General features: G+C 42.9%; 1 protein-coding gene across 2 annotated transcripts in view; it reads right to left on the bottom strand.

Annotated features, from left to right (window-relative positions):
• OSBPL10 (oxysterol binding protein like 10) overlaps positions 1-24,068 on the bottom strand; it is a 312,463-nt gene that overhangs the window by 68,643 nt on the left and 219,752 nt on the right. For both annotated transcript variants that reach the window (XM_021678835.2, XM_021678834.2), the window contains one exon: positions 9,688-9,898. In XM_021678835.2, coding sequence (XP_021534510.1) covers positions 9,688-9,898 — 211 coding nt within the window. The remainder of the gene's footprint in view (positions 1-9,687; positions 9,899-24,068) is intronic.

Raw genomic sequence — 24,068 nt, forward strand, 5'->3', positions numbered from 1 at the left:
AAATTTCAAAAGGAATGTGCATTTCACAACCTCCTAAAAGTTAAGAAATAAGAAACAGCAAAAAGAGAGAAAGTAGAATGGATGGTGGTTGCTAGGGGCTGGGGGTAGGGGAATGGGGAATTAGTGTTTAATGGGTATGGAGTTTGTTTCACAAGATAGAGTTCTAGAGGTTGGTTACACAGCAATGTGAATGTACTCAACACTCTACTGAGCTATATACTTAAAAATGGTTAAGGTGGTAAATTTCTGAATATGGGTGTTTTACCTTTTTTAATGGCAAAATAGCATCTATATTATCAGTTCTTGATATCATTTTAAAAAAGGTGAAAACTCACAATACTAAAAACCAAAGGCTGAAGGATGAGCTAAGACCAGACTTGGGAGGAATCCCCATAAATAATAAGGTGGATGGGGCTGGACTAAGAAAACCAACCCAAGGTTCAAGACACCAGAATCTGCCATGAGAAAGGTAGGAAGAGACTTCTTACACCTGTCCTGCTGACCAACTCCTTATCAGCAACTGCAAGTTGGATTCAGATCTTAAGTACTGAGCAGCTGTCTTATCAATACAGGAGTACTACTTTTTCTAAAAAAAAAAAAAAAAAAAAAACTTATGCAAGTAGTAAATTTCCTCCAGAGTAATTAGGAAAACTTAAGAAGCACTAAGGAAAAATAAGATCTGCTTGCCTAGGTGATTGGGACAATATTCCCTTCATTACTTCTACACCTCAACTCTGTCCCTCCCTCCCCTCCATACCACCATCATTCAGAGATGATAATCCAGGAGACAATGGGGCAGGAAGTAGAGTCCCACAGGCAGTGACACACTGCATTCAGGAATAGACACAAACCAGGACAGGAAGAGAAAAGGTAGCAATGCATGCTGGGGAATGTAGTCTTCTGGATACTCTATGGATTCAGCATATCAAAGAATCAGTGAGTGAGGACCAGAGAGAAGCCCATCCTAGGCCAATCCAGGTGTTCTATTAAATGATCACTTAGTTTGGAAGTCTGGCTAGGCCTGCCTCATTGGAGGATGTAGGAGGAAAATTCTAACAGAGTAAATGAGATAGGGGCGCCTGGGTGGCTCAGTCAGTTAAGCGTCTGCCTTCATCAGGTCATAATCCCAGGGTCCTGGGATCAAGCCCCATGTCTGGCTCCTGGCTCAGCGGGGAGCCTGCTTTTCCCTCCCCCTGCGCCCCCCCCCACTCGTGCTCTCTCCGTTAGCTCTCTCTCTCTCAAATAAAGAAAATTAAATTAAATTAAATTAAAAAACAGAGTAAATGAGATAGATTATATAGAGCTTGGGAAAAGAAGTGGAATCCTCAGAAAGCTTAGAGGAAGAATCCATCTCTGAAATTTCTAATGTAAGGCCTTTGGCTCAGGTCATGTCTCAGGGCCGTGAGGTTGAGCCCCTTGTCGGCCACCATGGAGCCTGCTTAAGATGCTCTCTCCCTCCCCAGCAGAGGGAGAGGGAGAGAGAATCTTAAACAGAATACACAACAGAGATCCAAGAGACCCTGATGGACAGAGATCAGGTCAATGGAACAGAAACAACAAATAATGGAAGAAGAAACAGACTGAGCAGAAGAGAGAGCTTGGGTGCGCTGGTAAAGTCTACCACTTTCCAGCAAAGACAACGGGGAAAAGACACATCTACACACAGCTTGGAAATCTTTTTTTTTTTTTTTTTGGCTTTTCATTGCTGGAATTTCAAACTCATATGAAAGTAGACTATAATGTATGGCCTAGCTCATGAAGTTTGGCAATATTTTTGAATAATAAAAATCAAGAGAATATTTTCCCAATCATTTAAGGCAGAAAAGTTAGACTTGCCTTAAAGGAAAATAAACTAGTTTTGAATTTTGCTACAACACTAGATGTCAGAAGGTGAACAGGTGAAGAAAGGAATGCAAACAAAAGTCTACAGATTTGGGGGCGGGGTGAGGGGCCAGGGGATAATGCTGTCTGCAGCCAAATGATCTTTCCTCTGCTAAGAAGCTCTTTCGAGGTAGCAAGGACTACTGTATGCAACTTACATGTGTTAACTCATCTAATCCTAAAAATGACCCATGAGGTAGGTCTTACTATTATGACCATTTGTCAGATAAAGAAATAGAGGCACAAATAGCCGGTAAGTGGTAGAATCAAGATTAAAACCGAGGCAGCCTGGTTCTAGCACCCAGACTCTTAAATTTTACACACTGTATGCTTTCCCGGACTAAGTTTCCACCCTCTGTGGGAAAAAACTACTTGAGGACATGTACCAACATATGAAGAAAAGAAGCAGAATCAGGAACTCAAGGCTGGAAAATTGTGTATTAAAAGGACTGAACCCCATTAAACACAGAGCCGAGCAGAGCTGCAGTGTCAGGGGAAGTAAGAAGGACACTCCCTTCGGGTGTAAATTTTAAAGTGGCACCAACAAGACACTCAGTAATCAGGATAAATGACATTTTCATACAATATTTTTAAAACCAAAATTAATGTAAAAAGTCTTGCAAGACTCAGTCTCCCTTGCCTCGCTGCGTTGAATCCTGTCTTAACTTAAAATTTTGATATTTTGTTCATCCTGGATTATTTCTGCATTAATTTTGGTTCAGAAACATGTCATTAAAGGATCATTATCTTAATTATTTGGCACCCCTTAAATTTGTGCTCAAGGTGAGTGCCTCATACACCTCACCCCAGTCCGAGGCCTGGTAGTGAACTGAAATAATTTTTCTAAACATGGTTACATGACTGGGTATTAAATCAAAATTATTTTAAAGAGATTTAATCATTACCACATTAAGTATTAAATTAATATTAAGATATTAACAATAGCCCCCATATTATATTACCAAAAATAGGGACGCACATCAGAGAAACAGGAAATTAAAGTATGCTGAGTTTTCATCACTAAAGGAGAGAGTCAAAAAGAAGTGTCATTCTTGACTTTGATGATTAGAAAAATACAGGTTAAGTTTATGTTTAGTACAGCATTATTTACAATAGCCAAATTATGGAAGCAGCCCAAATGCCCATCCATAGATGAATGCAGAAAGACAACACACACACACACACACACACACACTGGAATATTACTTAGCCATAAAAAGGAATGAGATCTTACCATTTGCAACAACATGGATGGAACTAGAGAGTATAATGCTAAGTGAAATAAGTCAGTCAGAGAAAGACAAGTACTGTATGATTTCACCCATATGTGGAATTTAAGAAACAAAACAAACAAGCAAAGAAAAAAAAAAGAGAGAAAATATAGGTTAAAGAATGCTTATGAAAAACATAATGTCGGGGCGCCCAGGTGGCTCAGTCAGTTAAGCATCTGACTCTTGGTTTTGTCTCAGGTCATGATCTCAGGGTCATGGGATCAAGCCCCACGTTGGGCTCTGTGCTCAGCACGAAGTCCACTTGTCCCTCTCCCTCTCCTAATTCCCCAGCTCACGAGCGCATTCTCTCTAAAATAAATAAATAAGTAAAATCTTAAAAAAAGAAAAAAAAAACGGGCACCTGTGTGGCTCAGTAGGTTAAGCATCTGCCTTTGGTTCAGGTCATAATCATAGGGTCCTGAGATTGAGCCCCACCTCGGGCTTCCTGCTCCGTGGGGAGCCTGCTTCTTCCTCTCCTCCCCGCTCGTGCTCTCTCTCGCTATCCCTGTCGCTATATCTCTCTCTCTCTCAAATAAATAAATAAATTCTAAAAATTAAAAACTAAAAAAAAAAAGGAACCGCTACTAAAATTTCTATACATATTGTTCCCGAAACACTAAAGATGATGAGTCAAGGAAGTACAACCTACGTAGCAAAATAAAGAGAAAACAAGAAAAGCCACAGGGAAGCAGGAAAACAAACAGCATAAAGGATAACCCTACCAGGAAAACAAACAGCAGTTTAAATAAATAAATGGACTGCGTTACTCTACTGAAAGGCAGACTCTCAAGACTGTGTCCTAAAACAAACGCAAGTCTAGACCATACTTCCTTAATTCTAAGACACACCCATTGCCCAAACGCTCCGGAACAAGTCTGTCCTACAGTCAGTATTGTGTCAGATTTCATCTGCAGCTTTTTCCTTCTCAGGAGCACTGAGGATAATGGTGTGTTTTACTACTACTGACAGTTGAGAAAATATGTCGCACCTACAGAAACTGACTCAAGTAGGAAGATGGTCAAAAGTAGGTTCTCCAGTAGGAAGGAGGTCTCAAGTAGGAAGAAGGTCAAAAACAGACCGAGACGTACAAATGAAAGGACAACTAGGAACAGACATTACCATGTGGCTGCTGACAAACTGTCAACTCAAGTAGCTGGAGATCCACTGGCTTTCGTTCCCTCCTGGAACACCCTGACGCTCATGAGTGGGGAGACCATGGAAGATGACAGAACAGGAAGGCGGAGGGTGCTCCACCGAATGGCAAATCCAGGCCTTAAAAGAGGCTTTTTACACACACCTGCAACTCCTCACACGACACACCATAGTCGATAGGACAACACCGGGAGGAAGGAAAGCAACTGTATATGGTTTAGTTCCCTGAACCAACTAGAAGGAGAAAGAAAGCGACAGAAGATTTAACTGTGGGCATTAAGACTGGACTGTGGAACTGCTTTCATCTGTCCTTGGCCTTAGCTTCAGCCTTGCTTGGAGTGCTGAGGGCTGCAGTCTCCATGCCGGGGCTAAGAGACCTCTGCCCAGAGGCCTCTGACAGCACCCAACCCTCGTCCTGCAACACAGCGACTTCATGCGTCCTATGCTCAGTAAACCTAAGTCTTCCAAGACAGAGAAAGATGGATATTTACAAACCCGAAGACAACAGAAGGCACATTTACAATGGAAAGCTATGATGTTAGTATCTAATTGCTTTCTTTAGGGAGAATGTGCCACTCAAAATCTCCCTTCGGATAGCTCTAACAACAAAAAAATCCACCCACCTGAAATATTCTACAATGCTAGTTTTTCTTTTTTTTCTCCAATATGCTATTTACTGGAGGAATCATCACGTTTCCATCTTGGCTTTTAACCACAAAATGAGGGAAGGTGACTCGTATGGGGTACATCCTCACCAGAAGCGGAAGGTGTCCAGAAAGAAGGTGTAAGAGACAGAGACAACAAAGTGGAAAGAGAGGAACACCGGCAGTCTGAAGACGTCTCTGGAAAAAAGAGAAGCACAGCAGAAGGAAGAAGGCCACCCAGCCAGAGAGGCCACAAAGGCCTTATGAGAGGCTCACTTATTCACCCTTTTTGCCAAACCCCCAAACGGAAAGGCCAACGCAACTGGCTTCTTCTAACTGACAAGCCCCACAAACCTTATAAGAGAATGAAAAAGTTATTGGAAGGACAAGTTAAGAAAAGCACATTAAACTCTGCTCTGGTTCTCCCCTCTTCGATGACACATCTCTTGATCTCTTGTCCTGATTTATGTCCAAGGGCACGTGGGTCACCTGCTGCAATTCCCCAACACCCTGCTGTCACTTGCTCCGGCAGTTCTGACTTCAGCATTTTTCCCAACATGCCTTGCACCGACCACACTGTCAGCATCCAGCTCTTACCTGGCACTAGAATGTATTTGTCTGGTTACAGGTGTCTGCTCTGACTCCTGAACCATGCTCCCCAGATCAAGACCTGCAAGCAAGGAATTAACCAGAAGCAATGCCAAGAGAGGACTCTGCACTCCAAACCACTCCAAAGGTCTAGTTTCTCTCCCACACTGGCAACCCACCCAAAGCCCAGACCCTCAAGTAGCTCTCAGCTTTTTCTAACTGTGAGTGAAGTCCTACCCACCTTTCCAAGTAGAGACGGAGGCACGCATCTAGACTGAGGAGAACGGATGCCTGCCTACCGGCCCCCATCCATCATTTGCCTCCATCAAGCTATTCAAGTATATTTAGTAGTTCCCAGGAACAGAACTACAGGAGCTGTGGCCTAAAGGGCAAGTTACTTGATTAATATGAATTACAAACTTCTCCATAAATGGAAATTAAATGAAACATTTCAGGCTACTGTATCTTAGAGATAAGATCAGAGACAGGTCTAGGAGCCCAAAACGCATAAATGGTGGGCAGACGAATACTGAAGCATTTTTGGATTTCAGGTCAGTTGCTCGTGTGCTTGAGATGAAATGAGCGTTAAGGAGCAACATTTACAGACAAAGGCTCCAAAGCCAACTGGTTCCCCAGAAGATACAATGAAATGCTATGGAAGATGAAATGCTACAAGCCCACAAATTAATTTCTGATTCAGAAAATTTCTTTAGGAAGAAATACAACAGTGGGAGGGTCAGAAAGCAAAGAAGCCAGAATCAAGAACAATGCATGTGGATATTTAGTATGCTGTAAGCAATCTGTGCCTCCCTGCCCATCGAACATTTAAAGGAAACCCTGATAGAGTTTCGCTGTAATGAGATTTTGATTTCCATCAAACCAGGATGGCACTCCTTAGATACAAGCATTATGCTTTTATCCGTGGGAGTCAGGCTGCTGTAACTATTGTCAAGTTCAAGAGCCCTGAGATTCCAAACAAAGATATTTTGTGCTGACACTCCCCAGGTTGCCACATTTTCTTCTTCCATTAGCTTGAGATTCCGGAATTCCATTTTAACTGCAGGCAAGTATGATGTTTTGGATGCAGGAAGTAATTCAATTGCTTCCCCCAATGTGTGCCAGAGATTGAAAAGAACCTGCACAATGTTTTAAAACTTAAGGGGCTGTTATATGAAATTTTTTAGGAGGGTTAAAAGTTAAAAGAAGACAAGAAAACAAAATAACCTTTGTGATGCACCTTCTATCCTCCAACCTTCAGCCAAGTTCCTTGATAAAAATGGTTAAAAGGAGGGGAGGGGCTGGGGAGTGGGTGAAGTAGGTGAAGGGGATGAAGAGGTACAAACTTCCAGTTAAAAAATAAATAAGTCACAAAAATAAATAAATAAATAAATAAGTCACAGGGATGAAAAGTATAGCCCAGGGAATACAGTCAGTAATATTATAATACACTTAGGGGCAGTCAGTTGAGCTTCCAACTCTTGGTTTTGGCTCAGGTCATGATCTCAGGGTTATGAGATCAAGCCCTGCATCGAGCTCAGCACTCAGCACAGAGTCTGCTTGAGATTCTCTCTCTCTCTCCCTCTGCCTCTCCTGCTCGTGCTCTCTGTTGCTCTTTCTCAAATAAATAAGTAAATCTTTTTTAAAAATAATATTATAATACACCTCCTGTGGTGAGCATTTCGTAATATATATATAATTGCTGAATCACTATGTTGGACCCCTGAAACTAATTTATTACAGGTTAACTATACTTCCGTGAAAAATAAAAATGACCAAAGAAGTGGCAAACAATAGTGATTCATAAGTTTGCTGTCACTGGATGAATAGGTTTTTAATTTGAATATAGTAAATATAGTATAAAAACAACAACAAAAGTGACTAAAAGCAAGGGAGGAAGGACAGTCAAATGGGGCAGGGGTGTAGGAAGGGGCAGGGGAGATACAGGAGGTAACGCTGTACACACAGTTTCAGGGATATTGCTTGGTCCTCCCAGATAACTTCCATTTCAACCTGTCATCAACATCTGAAATTCTACCTTGAGCTTTGTCCTTCCAAGCTCTTAAAAACACCATTTTTTTCCCAATGAAAATCAGGGAAAAAATTAGAAAGCTGCTAGAAACCAGCCCTGCAGAAAGATGTAAGGGAGTCATTTTAGGAATAACAAAATGGTTCAAGTGTATATTTACCAGTGAAACATTCCTGAATGCACCCATTAGGTTGCAGAGGCTGGAAGTTATGATATTCCGTGGGAGAGATCACGGACGCCTTGAACAGCTCCCCACTGTAACTCAGAATCTGTGCTCAAGCCCCAACGGGGTCATTGAGACTCAGTCCAGATCTGAAAATATCAAGGAGTCCCACGGGGGGCTGCAACATTACAGTTTCACTTTTCAAGCTGAGAAGGAAGAGGAAAGATAGAAAAGCAGGTTTGGGCACCTTCACTTTGTGCCTGAATACACACGCACACATCCCCTAGGCTGGATCCTGCACCAAAACCTTTTTCTTTTGTTATGAAGGACATTAAGAGAATAATTGGCAAAATTTAGTGAGGTCTACAGATTAGGGAATAGGATTGTACTCATGTTCATTTACTGATTTTGACGACTGGGCAGTCATTATATAGGAGACATTATATAAAGGACATTATATATAGTGTCCTTTTTCTTTTTAAGGAAATACATACTGAAGCATATAAGAGTTAAGATATAGCATGTCTGCAATTTACTCTGAGGTGGTTAGAAAGTTATAATATGCTTAGAGAGACAGAGAGAGAGAGAGAGAAGGGAGATGATGAAGCAAATGTCATAAAATGTTACCACTGGAGGAATTTGGAGATGGAGATACGAGAATTTTTCATAGTATTCTTGTAACTCTTCTGGAAGTCTGAAATTCTTAAAATAAGGAGAAAAGTAAAGAAAATAAATACCTGCCAGTGAGACAGTTGTGATGTGAGCAAGACAGCGTCACTGGCCCCCGTGAAGGGTCCCCAGAGCCGACTGGTGGTCTGTTCTGGATTAACAAGGAACCCCAGGCAGAGGAAGGCGTCTGCCACACCAGGAAGCACCCGTCTTTGGCCTCAGCTCGGCTACTTGGCTGGGTGGCCTCGGGCGAGTCATTTACCCACTATGAGCCTCAGCATCTCATCTGAATGAAGGGCATAATATCATCTAGTCTGTGAAGGTTTCAGAAAAGGTGTAGCAAAGGCCAAACTCTGGCAGGATCGGAGCTCAGTAAATGAGAGTGGGTAGGACAAAAAGAAACTTCTCTGGAAAACCAACATTCCTCTTAAACTCAGTGCAACAGAGGGCAAAGAGGACTTGAGAAAAGCATGAAATACAGACCGTCACTCATAAGCTAGCTTTGCTTTCATTACCCAAGTTGTCTCGTTTCCTCAATAAGTGAACCCCGGGCAACAAAGCTCAAGGAGGCTTCTGTTGGTCTCTTCATTCTAATCCTTTGTAATTATATACGACATGGCCAACCTCAAGCTAAGTTCACCTTCATCGCTGAATTTAATCTTCTCTAATATCTTTGTATCTGCTTATTAAGCCCTCCTGCAAAAGGACTGAGGCATCTTCAGGGAGTGTATTATTATCTCTAGCTACTTGATAAAGAGCTAGAAATACTCCTGGCATGTATTGAAGAGAAAGGCTCACATAGGTCCAGGAAGAGGCATGCAGGAGCATGCTCCCTGAGCCATGAGAGCAGGACCAAGCACGGGAAGCAATGTGGGAATCCTTCACCACAGTGTGGTGACGCATCATGGTGGACGCACATCAAGGCGCAGTTGGAAAATGGATGGCATGGCAATGTATCTCAGAAACACAGCACAGAGTGCCAAGTCACAAGTGGAATGAGATATAGAACAAGATGCCAGCAAGCCTGAAAGGAGTTCCAAAGTACTCATGTAAACACATCAGTTAAATCTTTCACGGGATGTTATAGTTCTAATCAGTCAAAGAAAAAGATATCCCAAACTGGGTGGAGAAGGAGGGAGGGACAAATGGAGAAACAGATGGAATAAATGGAGAGACAGGTGGAAGGTGGATATAGTGGATTTAAAGGAGGAAGGCCACGGGGGAGATCCACACAGACACACAGACATGCACCCCAGATACTCATGGGCAAACCCGCCCGCCAGGCGGTCTTACCTGAGGCCCCCGGCTTGTGGCCGGGCTGGCCCACCTGCTGCACACTCTGCTGCAGCAAATGGAGGCACTCCCCGAGGCAGCTGAGGGTGGCAGCGGAGGTAGCTTTCAGGAGGAGCAGATCCTGGTCCAAGGCAGTGAGGGGGCCAGAACCCGGCAGAGACTCGATGGCGTGCACGAGGTTCTTCTGCTGTCCTTCCACCTGGTTCATCATCTATAAAATGGGAAGACAGCAAGGGGGTGAGAGAGGAAAGTCCTCCATTCAGTAGGCTGCAGAGCAGCTCTGACACCCGGGGGGGCCCAACAAGAGAGGAAAGTGGGGAGAGGAAGCATTACCCCCAGGCTACAGGTGGCGCGAGAGTCCACTCAGAGGGTGTTCGGTACACGTTAGCGCTTTGACAGTGCAGGCCTGGGTGACATCTAAGTAAATCTCTCCAGAGGCGCACAGGTGCAGCTCTGATCACAAGAGCATTTTAGAAGCCCCTGAGTTAAAAGGGCCCATTAGGGCCATCTGCATGTATCATTTTACTGATCTTCTGAAGGCAAGTCAATGATATATATGTTAAAGGTAGAAGTCTTTGGGACCGTTGTTAAGGTTCTTTCACTCTGAAAGGTTATCGGAGACAGTGGACGAACTGTGGCTTGGCCTCAGAGCAAGGCTAATTCCCTGCTTTTCCTCCAGCCCCAATGCCTAGCTCCTTGGCAGTCTTTTTGAAGCTCAAGAAACAGAAGTGAAATTTCAGGCTGGCATTTGCATGAGTGAGATCATAGTGAAGCCAGCCATGAACCATTCCATTCCACCCTAAAAATGCTAAATCGGCTGTGACTTGAACACCATGTAAGATGCCAGGAGGAAGAGAAAACCCGGAAACTCTAGAGTCAGCCCTGCGCCACAGTTGAAGCTCTGATGGCCCCAAAGAACCATATTTTGTGTCCTGGACTCAATCCATAAGCTGCAGATAAGCCACAGTCTACTCACATCTTGGAACTGACAAATCAAGGAGAGAGGAAGTCAAGAACTAGAAAAGAACTTGACTGGTTAGCTTGTGAGTTTGATCTCCCTCGTGTTCCACAACTTTCTAAACAAGATCGTGCACATGAAGTGCATGCCTAGCAAAAAAACAGTCATTCCGGGAAAGGGGAGGAGGCCAAGCAACCTGCCGAGGTCCCAGGGCTGCTCAGCATCAGAGGCTGCAGCCAACTCTTGGTTTCTAGACTCTGGTCCACTGTTCTTTCAGCTGCCCACATGAAAGCCATCCTTAATTTAAGGCCATAACTATGACTTTGTCCCTGTCTTCCCCAGAAGATCCTTGTTATCCTCACAATGTCACCAGGTGGGAAGAAGCAATAATTCCGTAAGGACCCCTGGACTTGGGCCACAAAACTCATTCCATGCTCAGCCTTATTTTTCTATTTCTCTTTGAAAACAGATACCTGCTATTTTCTATCATTCTGTGTAGTTACCAGCTTTAAAAAAAAAAAAGCTCATCCATTGCAATCCTACTTATCAAAATAGGTGCTGTTACTTCAAAAAGGAATTTTTTAAAATCACTGTTAAGCCTATTGCACCGACATGGCTTGGAGTTGTCACTTCAATGTGCACATTGATCCTTTGGCCATGTAAATTATTTTTTGCAGATTATAAAGGTTATACCTGGTTCTTCTGGCTCCTAAAAAAGTACCTGGGGGCACAACAGGGGCTCAATAAGTATTCATTTCTGCCTTCAGGTCTTTGCTTAAAAGTCATCTTCTCAGCAAAGCTTCCTGAGCTACATTAATTAAAACTGTATTTCCAGGGGCGGCTGGCTGGCTTTGTCGGTAGAGCGTGCGACTCTTGATCTCGGGGTGGTGAGTTCGAGCCCCACCTTAGGTGTAGAGATCACTTAAAAAAAATAAATCCTTAAAAAAAAAAAAAAAAAACCTGTATCCCCAGCCCAACCCTTGGCACCCCCCCCCCACCCTCCCTACTAATTTTTCTGCATAGCACTTACCACCTTCTAACCTAACTTGTCATTTACTTATTGTGTTCATCTGGGCTAGTGTGAAAGCAGGGATCCTGTTCACTGATATATCCCAAGTACAGTAAAAATATCTGTGGAATGAATAAATGAATCCCCAGTCTCATTCTTCTCTGAGGTGCAAAGGAACTGATTTTTTGACACAAAGTATACAGAAATCATTATACTCGATTAGCATAATATGGCTGCAGATTTAGTAAAGGATAATACCTCTATTACCAGTTTAGGTTTACCAAGAAACTGCCAACTGGTTAAATTTAACTTTGCACAAGACAAAATGTTTGTGTGTTCTTTGACAGTTCTATATATAGAACTGACAGAGAGAAGTGGGTTTTGAGCTATTTGTCATAGTCAACATTTCTGTAAATTCCCACCATAAAATCTTGTCTTAGAAACATGAGGTGTTGAAAGGGAAGAAGAAAACATAATGAAGAAACAGGTAATACATTGTTCTTGAGAATTATGGGTGATACCATAATGCTTAAGAGAAAAGGTGAGTAAAATCAAGCCGTTAACCATATGGGATACACTTGTTTTTAATCAATAAAAAGAACTATATTCCAATTATATAGTATAGAATAAATACTCATTATTTCACAAGCATAAAATATTATGTAAATCTCAGGTAATAAAAACACAGAATTGACTTACAGAATTTTCTACTCCATTACAACAGAGACGCATGCCCAGAAATGGAATCCACATATCTGCTCTCTGAAAAGTATTCAATGTTAATTGAGAGCCTCTCACCAGTGCCAGAGGCAGGACGGCCTGCTTGGGGGTGGGCGTAGGGGAGCACCTGAACCGGCAGTGGGGGAGATTTGACAGTTACAATGCTTTGACACTGAGTGGTGGCGGGGGGGGGGGGGGGGCATGCTAAATGCCTCACAGGCCAGGGCACAGTCCTCCTAAAACATGTCCCCCACTGCTCAAAATGCCAATACCACCCCATTAAGTAACTCTGTGCTAGAGTTTTATCGATAACCAGGAACCTGATGGATTCCAACATCTTTCTGGGTAAACTGAGTCTAGCACAGGGCTTGACACACAGTAGACATGCCCTAAAGATTCATTTTCTCCCCCTTTTCCATGTGATACAAAACCGAACTACTGCCTTTAATAACACAACTGATGTCATCTTCACTTCGTATTAGTTTCATCAAGCTCCAAAAGAAATTGAAGGAACCCTCAAAGAGATGAAGGATTCCTAGCCTTGGAGCTGTATGTCACAGTTACTACTGCTCCAAAAGTTCTAAGACTGGGAGGCACAGATGAGGAGTCTTCATCAGACTTCGGAATAACACGTTTTAGCTTCTTCCGCAACTAATTTTAATTAAGAGCACCTATGAAAAGATGAATATGGCACTGAAAAGCTGTATGCAACAATACCAACAGCAAATCCTTAAAGCATTCTCTCTCCCTTTCAAGGTTCTTTCTTTCTTTCTTTCTTTTTTTAAGTAGGCTCCATGCCCAGTGTGGAACCCAACACGGAGCCCAAGGCGGGGCTTGAACTCATGACCCTGAGATCAAGACCTGAGCTGAGATCAAGAGTTGGATGCTTAACCCACTGAGCCACCCAGGTAGGTGCCCCTCCTTTGAGGTTCCTATGGGCTTAGCAAGAGAAGAGCAAAGCACAAGCATCAACGAGTAGGCTCACCTACTGCTACCAGCCTTTGAAAAAGTTGAACCACTTACTTTAATTATGTAAGTTTCACATCTGAGCCTTTAAAACTTTTTTCTGAAGCACATCAACATCAATCATTTGTGGTCTTTAGGAACAAAATGCCCAAGTTTCATTTCTTCCTGGCATTCCAGAATCAGGGGCATCACCATCTTATAGCACAGGTACAAAATGGGACCCCAAATGAAATTTCAGAGATCCACCCCTGAAAATGTCAACTCTGAGGTTATAAAATCAACCATATGTAGGTCACATTGAACTTCACAGATAAGCAAATGTCACAGGGAGGGAAAAAAAAAACCCTACGGCCCATATTTCATAGTACAAATAATGAATGGTGTATGTACTACAAAATCAAATCACAGGAGTGAATGCTAATAAAACCAGTGGCAGCACATTTTATTGCTTTATTTCAATAAAGCGGTGTAAAAGGAGATTTCAAAAAGGAGTAAGCAAGGCTAGCGAAGAAAGTCTCTTCTAAAATAGGCTCAGGAGGCCATCATGGGGGAGGAATTTATGTGCATCCTAGGAACCATGAACTTTTTGCCAGTTGCAAGCCCTCAGCCTGGACTTAACTCTCTCCTCATGATGAGACCTGAATCACTGGTGTTCTTCACTTTGAAAGGAGCCAATGGATTTGACAAGTTTCAACCCTTCATCTGTACACTAACCCAAGCAATCCCAGTTAACCTAGCTTCAATCCCTGTTTTGCTTAGAGGATCTGAAAGAGAACAGCACATTATTCCTCTGCCTTTATAACTCCCCTGAACAAGAATCAGGTTTCTACCTGAACTGTCTCCCACAGTTGCAATTCTCATTGCCCAAATAAATGCCCATTGGCTTACATTTTTCATGATTTTCATGAATTCTTTCTTGGTCAACAACAGAAACCATGATAAAGAGACTAAAACCTAACGTCATCCAGCTCAATGAGCTCAGATCTGGCTAAGGAGAGACCTGAAGGGGGAAGCAGGGGCCCAGGGGCTTCCTGCATCTGATTGTTTCAGACTTCTCAGAGCTGCAAACCTCGGAGCAGATTTTGAGAGACGCCTGAAAGGTCCAGTCCCTCACAGGCCAGATATCAATGAATACCAGTTCATCCACTAGTAATCAAAGGATCAGCATCAGGCACCTCCTGACATGGACTCCTTATCCTCAAGTTACTGGGGCAGCTTGCTTGGTTGGCAGAGCCTCCTGGGCTCACAGATTCCTGGCACCTTCGGTAGCTCAATCGGTCAGGCTTCAAGTAGACCGAACAATGTGATGCCAGCATCAAGGTGGCCTTGGTTTAGCATTTCCAGAAGCTCCTTTTAAGTCTCCCCTCTGGGTCAGGGGTCAGTCCTTGGCTGATTTAGGCACTTCACTTGGCCAAAGTCCTCAGCTAAGCTTAAAAGCCGTGCTTCAAGGATCTTTAGAAGCAACACACACACACACACACACACACACACACACACACACACACACCTCTTACTGCCTCCCTTAACACAGATTTACTATTCCGCTGCCCTCGTTAGCATTACTTTAATATTCCAAGAGCCTGCCACCCCCCAAATGGTTTGACAGCTCTTTAAAGCAACTTCCTGAAATATCCATTAACTCTGTAATGGAAACCATCAACAATTTGTACCCTACAATCCTTTGAATGCCTTGCCTCAAAATCCTTGCCTAGTTGTTTACACCAATCCTGAACTGTTGGATCTTGATCTGTACCTAACCCTAATCAAGCCCCTGTATTGTAAACCGAACTTCAAATTCTCAAATTCGGAATTTGCTCTCCCCCCTCGGAGACATGGACAAGGCCCCAGTGGTAAGTAATAAAGCCATTTTGCCTGATCAACAGACTGTGCTGTTGATATTTGGAGAGTTGGCATTCCAGTCTCCAATGACTTCCTCCAAATCCCCAAGTGTTGGAGCACAGAAAGTCTTCGCTTCATACCTGAACAATCTCTTCTTCTTGCTGACTTTCCTACCTGACATCCAACCTTCCACCTGTCCTCCCTGAGCTGTGTCTCTTCTTCCCTCTTGGCACAGCACCTACCTGGAATGATAATCTACCAAGAGTCTCCCTTATTAGGGCAGGGTTCTGGGCCCTCCTGGGACACCGCTATATGTCCAAACACAGTCCTAAATACCTTATGGACTCCCCCAACTCTCTCAAGTCTTATTATGTGAGCAGAGAGAAAAAACCCCATCTAATGGACAGATCTTACCAAATCTACATCTCCCAGTAGGGTTAAGAGAGCGGACAGTGGCCATAAGGGACAAAGATGAGTGGAGGAAATGGGGTCCATCTCCCAAGGTGGGAGGCTGCTTGCCACACAATGAGGTTACAAACAAAGAAGAAAGTTTAAAAACACAGGACGAGAATGGAGACACCGAGATAAGGAACCTAATGCTCTATAATATAAACCAAAGGAAACAAAGAAAAGGCGGGGGGGGGAGAAAATATCTCCAAAAAATTGACCTTTATGTCTTTGATGGTCTTACTGCAGGGGTCAGCAAACTTCTGTAAAAGGCCAGACGATCAATATTTAAGGGGTTTTGAGCCATTGGGTCTCTATGGCGACCACTCAACTCGGTCACTAGGGCTTGAAAGCAGTCAGACCACAGGTACACAGAGGAGTGTGACCAGTTGCTCCCATAAAACTAACATCTGACACCTCTCAGTTTTGACATCAGATAATTATTTTTCTCCTTCAAGTTGTGATTTTACTGGTTCTTGGTATGATGGGATTTTCTACTGTACCCTGGACATTCTGGCTATATCACATTTGGAGATTTTAGGTCTGATTTGAATTTTTTTTCTTAGCAGGCTACCGAATTTATTACGTTTAGCACACAGGCCCCTAGCCTACTTTTATGGCCTGTGGTTTCAATAATGACCTACTTTCAGAGCCCCTGGGGTGCTATCTTGATCTGCTTGGTTTATCTCCTGCCTCAAGGGCCTCCACTGGCCCCTGCTGGGGCTGAGGACAGAAGGAGGCTCGCCAGTGCTGGTGCCTCCAGGGAAGAGAGAGCATCTTCAGCTTTCTCCACGAGTGCTTGTCTATGCAGCATCCCCCCTTGCCCTCAGCTCTGGGTGGTGGAGGGGAGAATCCGGCCTAAAGTCATTGTTATGGCCTTGGACATAAAAGTCTGCTTTCTTTTTAAAGGTATGTTAAGTGCAGACATCCTATTTCTACGTCCAAGTTGAAGACTGCTTCATAAGCAGATCTAACTGGCCAAATGGAAGGTTGCTGAGCACCATCCATTCATCTTCTTGGTAACAGAAGCAAGTATTCCTTTTAGAAAATTGACAGAGAAGCATTCATCATTTCTAGATTTTTGCCCACTTTCTAGATGCATACCCACTTTGCTTTGGGCTTCCTGGTGTCAATATGGAGGGTGACCATCACTAAATAACGGAAGCTATGGCTCCAGATTTCTCCATCCACTCCATCCCTGGGAGGCAGGACAGGCTAATGGCATTTTTAACCTCAACACTTTGACACCTGGCCTTTCTCATATGAGATGAGGGAGATAGAAACCAAAGACAAGAGTGGTTGTAAGACCAATCCAGAGATGAAGGTGATCCAAAGTCTGTTCTGGTCCCTCCATAGCTTCAGTAGGTGACCGCTATCAAGAAGTTTCGGTGCTGCTCATAAATGAGCCCATGCTGGCAAGAGCAGAAGGCAAAGGCAAAATTCTGAAATGTGCACACACTCACTCAAAAAAAACACTTCCTGAAGATGTGGGAGGAGTCTGCTTTATTTTTAAGAGGGGGGAGGGGATGAGGGAGGAGGCAGAGAGAGACTCCTAAGCAGGCTCCATGCCCAGTGCAGAGCATGACATGGGGCTCAATCTCAGGACCTGAGATCATGACTGGAGCCGAAATCAAGAGTCGGACACTTAGCCAACTGAGCCACCCAGGTGCCCCGAGTCTGCTCTATTTCTTAAAAACAGATTCCTTTCTGTCCTATCTTCACCTTTGGCTTTTCTACAATTATTTCCTCACCTGCCCCAATAATAACTCCACACTGTACACATATGAAATGTAAATTTTATCTTGACTGATTCTTAAAAAGCAAACCAATCCTGCCATGTTCAAGAAATCAGAGATAACAGCATTCACAGCCAAAGAAATCTCAGGGTTCTGTTGGTCCCTCGCTTTCATTTGCCCAGTGGGAAATCTCTAGTCACAGAGGCCAGGTGTCCTGGCAGAGGTTGCCTGTCACGGCAGTCCCCACACTCCAGTGCCCTCTACACTAGAGGACACGATCCTGTGTACTTCCTCCTTTTCCTTTCTCAGATTCTGGAAGTAAAATACTACCTCCTGCCTCAGAAAACAACTATGACAAATTCTCTTCCATGGTTTCTTCCTTACTCCACCCTTTTTCGCCATCTGGAAACAACTTGGGTTTTTTTGTTATTTTGTTTTGTTTTGTTTTGTTTTCTGATTGCAAAAGGCTGGCTCACTCCATCACCATCCCAACAAAATTAGTCAATGAAAATAGTTACAGAGAAGGAAGTAAAAATTACCTGCAATCCCACTTCCTAGAAATAAAAAAGCAATGTTAACATTCTGGTATTATTCTGACTCTTCTAACTTATGCGCACACACACGTTATTTTATTTTAAAAGGCTCATCCCTTATAAACAATTGTGTAACTTTTTATCACATAGAATGCATCACCTGTAATGCCTGGGATTGAGTTCAAAATAATCCAGGTTTTGGGGGGGTGGGTGGGGAGAAGTAAGGATGAAACAATATGGGCTTTGGGGTGCTGAAGCTATTGATGAGGACATGGAGGTTCAATATTACCTTCGCTGATGCTTTATGTTTGAGATTTCTCCTATTGTCATGTTTTTTTTAAATAGGGGGAAAATACGTTCTTTTTTTTTTTTTTTTTTTACGTTACGTTAGTCACCATACAATACATCATTAGTTTTTGATGTGGTGTGTTCTTATGGGTTGAATTGTGTCTTCCCCCACCCCAAATCCATATGATGATGTCCTAACCCCCAGTACCTCAAATGTCACCTTATCTGGAGACTGGCTCTTTACAGAGGAAATTCAAGTTAAAATGAGGTCATCAGAGTGAACTGTAATCCACTGCTGAACCCAGATGAAGGAGTCCTCACTCTCCCTGGAGACAAGATTGGCCTCCCTGGCACAACACCCATAAACAGGGCTTCTGAGTAGCTCAGAGTAGCTCTGCAGGCGACTCCCTACTCCGTCCGCTTTGTTTTCCCTGAAAACATCTTTCCTCCCCTTTTTTTTTTTCTTGTACAGAAGTAATACTTATCACAGAAAAAATAACCAAAAGAAACAATACCATAACACATCCAAAACCAGAGAAAACATATGTTAAAATCTTGGCATGTATACTTACATCCTTTTTATGCATGCATCCGTGAATTTTACTTTTTATGAAAATGGTTGCACATCATAATACTGCCTGGAACCCTTTTTATTCCATATACCATGTCAATAAATTTTTGAGAGAGAGAGAGCACAAGCAGGGGGAGAGGCAGAGGGAGAAGCAGACTCCCCACTGAGCAAGGAACCCAACGCGGGACTCGATCCCAGGCCCCTGGGATCATGACCTGAGCCGAAGGCAGATGCTCAACTGACTGAGCCACCCAGGCACAATAAATTTTGACAATACTATTTAAAAGACTGCAGACTAATCCATCGCACAAAGGCGGCACAAATTATTCCCCAATTCCCTGCTGCTGGACATTATGAAGAGACCATTTCTTCTCTGTGACAAATTATAATTCAACAAACTTCTGTAAGGCTAAATCTCAGCATAAATTTATAGTGATTTTCTTAAAATAAACTCCTAGAAGAGGAATTGCTGGATTTAACAGTACTCAACATTAATTTTAAATTTTTAATAAATACCGCCGGCTCACCCTTGAAAAAAAACCATATCAGTTTGTATTCCCTCAGCAGTGTGAGAGCTGTCCTCCTTCTCCCTCTCTACAATCTTTTTCTCTTGACCAATTTCATCGACAACCCTCCCCCACCCCACCGCACCCCAAAAACCAGTATCTCATTGTTTTAATTCATTGTACATGTCCCTCTATCACATGAGGTAAAGAAAGGTGAAGAAGTTTCCATATCCAGCAACAAATAGTAAATAAGCCCTCAAGAGCTACTGCACGTTACTACACAGTATGGTGAATATAGACAAGAATATGGTACCATAATCATCAAACTTGTTGACAGACTAGACCTTAATTATTCCAACCATTAAAAAGGGAGGATAATTACATAATGTGATAGAGGTGCTAAATATCGTTACAACGGCAATCATATTACAATACAGAAATGTATGAAATTAACATGTTGTATACCTTATGTTTACACAATGTTATATGTCAAGTACGTTCGATAAAAAAGAAGTTTCCCTCCTCAGTAAAGAAAATTTAAGCAAGTAAGACTAATGGGAGTCCAGGAGTGTCCCCTTCCTCAGGGTGGAAGCAGCAATGAGGATGGCAGGGTGGTCCCCACCAGTGGGAGGGAAAGCTCAAGGAAAGGGAGCAGAAGGACTACTGAGGAATCACGTGGATCCAGAAAGCTCTGGAAGACACCAAATTTCTCTCCTAAAAGGTCCCAGGCACAATGGTACAATGCGAAACCATTACAGAGGGCCCCAAACCCTCACGGTGCCAGAGAGAGTTAACTGCTTAAACCTTGTCCAACTGCTTCGTTATTTCGTCCCCAGAACCCACCAGACAAGAGAAGGGCATCTGTCCCCCTTCCCCGAGCCGGCCCAAGGCCCTGCGTCTGAACTGATCCCAACACTGAAGCTGAAGAGTAAAGCAGAAAGGTGTCCTTTGCTTTCCCCACATTTCCCCTTCTCTTCTCATGCTCTTCCTTGACCCCTGTATAAAAGTCACAGTAACAGCCGCATCGTGAATAAGAGAAGCAGGGCCATTTCAAATCAGGGGGAAGGAGAGCTCTACAGTGTACAAAAATGCTTTCACACTCATAATCTCCTATCCTCCCAGCTCTGCCCTGGCCACAGGAGCAGAGCTGGTTATTGGGATTCTCCTTTTACACAACGCAGGGGCCCAAATCATAATCCATAGAAATGCAGAGGTCATGACTAAAGTCCAGTGTCCTGGAACCAAACTTCTCCGCCCTCTGCCTCCTTCCCAGGGGACATGAGAACACCACTGCGCATGTGCATGTGCACGCACAGGGTTTGATGCCCAGCCAGCACAGATTTCTACCTAAGAGGGAGTAGATGCTTGGGGAGCAAGCTGGCTGATCCACAGGCCAACTCACCATGAACTGAACAAGAATAGGTTAGACCACAAGCTCTGGGTAAAATCCCCATGGGGGAAAAAAAAATGTGATCTATAAACAGAAACTGTAAAATCAAGGTAAGGATTTGTCCTGCAAAAGGCGTGGAAGCTTCACTCAAGTGTTTAAGTTCCTCTTAGATGTTCCCAAATCAGAAACTACTCAACATAAGTCACATAAAAGGTGGAAACTAAAAGGCGGTTTTATTGAGGTCTTCAGAAGTCTGGTTGATCTGCCAGTTCTCAGCAAACGCTAGCCAGTATGTTAGTTTTTTATCTCTTGGAGAATGTAACTTCAGAAACCAAAGATCAGCAAGTATGAAATTAAACCATTTTCTTGAAATTAAACCATTTTCTTGAGCCCACTTTATCTTTGTTCACTCATATTCCACATATGCGGCTCAGCCTTTCTCAAAGAACTTCTAAGTGTCTGGATATTTAATCTCCATTTTGGGAAATCCTTTTATTTTGCAGAGAGAGAAGGCTGTTTTTAAGAATTCCTAAAGAAAACAGGCCAATAGACATCTATATTCTAACTTCAGCTTGGTAGCACAGATTTATCTCAAACCAAGCCTTGTTGGCTCTACCTATTAAATGCCTGCTACTTTCTTTCACAACTTATTGTTTTTAGTTCAAATATCTATCCAGAGTAGCAGACAAGGATATAACAACTCAGTTCTCTTTTCCAGCTAAAATTAATTTCACTAGTGCCAATTATTTTCAGGAAAGAAATGCATCTCCAAAGGGCACTTAAAAAGGGGGGGAAAATTGGACAAGAACTTTATGCCTCCAGGCAAATCCTTTATAGCATTTGAGCCTTGGCAAATGAAACTCTGGAGAGACAAATGCATTTATCAGGAATCTGCTTCATTAATCTGACAAGGAAAATTATGTTAAGGGATAAGCCACCAGTAATTAATATTTATTGTAGCTCCACTGAGTAAAAGATACTGCAGTCACCATTTTACAGAAGAGAGAACACAATTCCTGCATGCAAACTGCTTACAATGTAATCCTCAAGGTGCTCAAATAGGAGACTGAATAATGATATAGAATACACTGTGCTTTACCAAAAAGCGAACCACCCCTTGCAGATGTGTGCATTGGAAACTGCTTTCCAGTGATGGAATGAACTGGCATGGATCCATCCCCACTCTTCCTCACTTCCTCATGACTCTGATGTACACTTTTCAAGAAAGTTAAGTGTAAGAGTGTGTAAAGCATGGTCACTATTCATATAAATAAATGCACAAAAAGAACTTATTAAATTATAGTTAGTTCCATAATGTCTAACTCCAGGACCCAGCCTACTGACTGAATCAATCCATTCATCCACCGCCATATTGTAGGATGGGACCACAGGACCTTATTCACGGGAGATGCCTGACAAATGTATGTTGGGTAGATGAGTAGAGAGAAGAAGGGAGGAAGGAAAAGAGAAGGCAAGAGAAAGGAAGGGGGAATGAAGGAAGGGAGATGAGGGAGAAAGATGGCAGAAGAGGAAAGAAGGGAAGAATGAAGAGAGAAGGAGGACAGAGCTCCAAGGTTCCAAGAAGTTTTAATAAGCTGGCATGGTTCTCCAGCAAATCCAAAAAAACCTTTCCAATGGCCCAAGTCTGGTGTTACTACTTCCACTCGAAGAATAATGGATATTTTCCCTTTTGTCATAAGACCTTGGAACTTTAGCCTTAATTGTGAGTCTCCTCCAGTACCAATCTCCCAGAGGGAATAGGACATTTTAACTGCACATTAGATGTCTCTGGGCACACAACAGTCCCAAGTTCCTTTCAGTCTCTAAAATAATCTATATGATACTGGAAAAACAAGGCCCCACCTGAATGGGTTCCGGGCTCAACTTCCAAGCAGTCCATGGAATGCCTTTCTCCTGGTTAATTCTTACTCTTTCTTCAGACCTCACCTTATAGGTTGCTTTCACCAGGTAGCTTTCCACCATCATCCCAAAAGGTCATGGTTGCCATCACCCACAGAACCCATCATGGTTGTAGTTAAGTCATGTGTTATGTTATTCATTGGTTAATCTGTCCCACCCTTATCAGGCTCTGAGCTACATGAGGATGAGGACCTTGTCTCTCAATCTCTCTCTCTCTTTTTTTTAAAGAGGTGGATAAGGAGAGAGAGAGAAACTTAAGCAGGCTCCACCCCTAGCACGGTGCCCGACATAGGGCTCCATCTCAGCACCCTGATCATGACTTGAGCTAAAAGCAAGAGTCGGACACTTAACGGACTGAGCCACCCAGGCACCCTAAGGACCTTGTCTCTTTTATTCACTGTTGTTTTCCTAGCACCTAGGACAGGGCCTGGCAAACTGTAGACAAAAAATATTAGTTAAAAAAAGAGTAAATGAATATATGAGAAAAAGCACCGAGACATCTCCTTTAGGAACTGACAATTTTCTCCACTTCCTGGCATGAAAGAAGATATGAAGATCTGAATGCTACTAAGAGATGCATCCAGATGAACAAACATACCCAAATTACATCTAAATGTCAACCACCGGGCCTTTAAAAATTGACAAGTGAAAGTAGTCCAATACCAGCTCTGAACGGGTTGATTTTTTTCTTCTTATATCAAGACAGAGAACTTCAGTAATCACAGGACAAGGTTTCATACTTTTCCTGCATTTCTCCCCAGGTCTAGTTGATCACCATCAAAGAGTGTTCAGTAGTGAAGAACAGAAATCCACCCATGCTAGTTCAAGAAGGGGATCTGTTGCATGGATATAGGAAGGGGGTACCCAGAATCTACTAGAAAGGGCTGCTCCCTCTGCCCTTCAGAGATATCCTAATCTCTTATCTCTATAGTCTCTGGCTTTCCCACCTTCTCACTCTCTCTCCTCTTGCTCAATTGAAAACTTCCCCAACCTGTCCAAATCCCAGCAGAGCCATGGCGGAGCCAAATCTACCCAATTTCATAGGTCTGGCTTCCTTTCTCTCTAAATTCAGAGTTGAGAGAAAGTGAATGTGATTGGCTGGCCATAGTTCAGATGCCTAGGCTGGTCCAGTCAGCCAACACCTGACCTACCCCTTCACTATGTGGGCTCCTCCTCACCACTTCTCTTGTAATATTTAACCTAATCTAGGATTGTGACATTCATGAGATATAAGGATATATACTATTTGCAAATATTTTTAAAACTCACTTTACAAGAAAATTCATATATCCAATGGGACATCAGTCAATGCTTTCATCCATAAAAACTTGTCAAATAATGAGGCATTTCCCTAAACTTAATGCTGGTATGACATGAACACCAAAGTTACACAGCTTCCTGTCAGTGGGTTCTAGATGTATACTAACTTCTTAAAAATGCTTATGATAAACATCCAGCTCCAAATAAGGCCAGACTATCCCACCTCTTTTAGTGATAG

This window comes from Neomonachus schauinslandi, chromosome 1, assembly GCF_002201575.2.
Source record: "Neomonachus schauinslandi chromosome 1, ASM220157v2, whole genome shotgun sequence".
Lineage (NCBI taxonomy): Eukaryota > Metazoa > Chordata > Mammalia > Carnivora > Phocidae > Neomonachus > Neomonachus schauinslandi.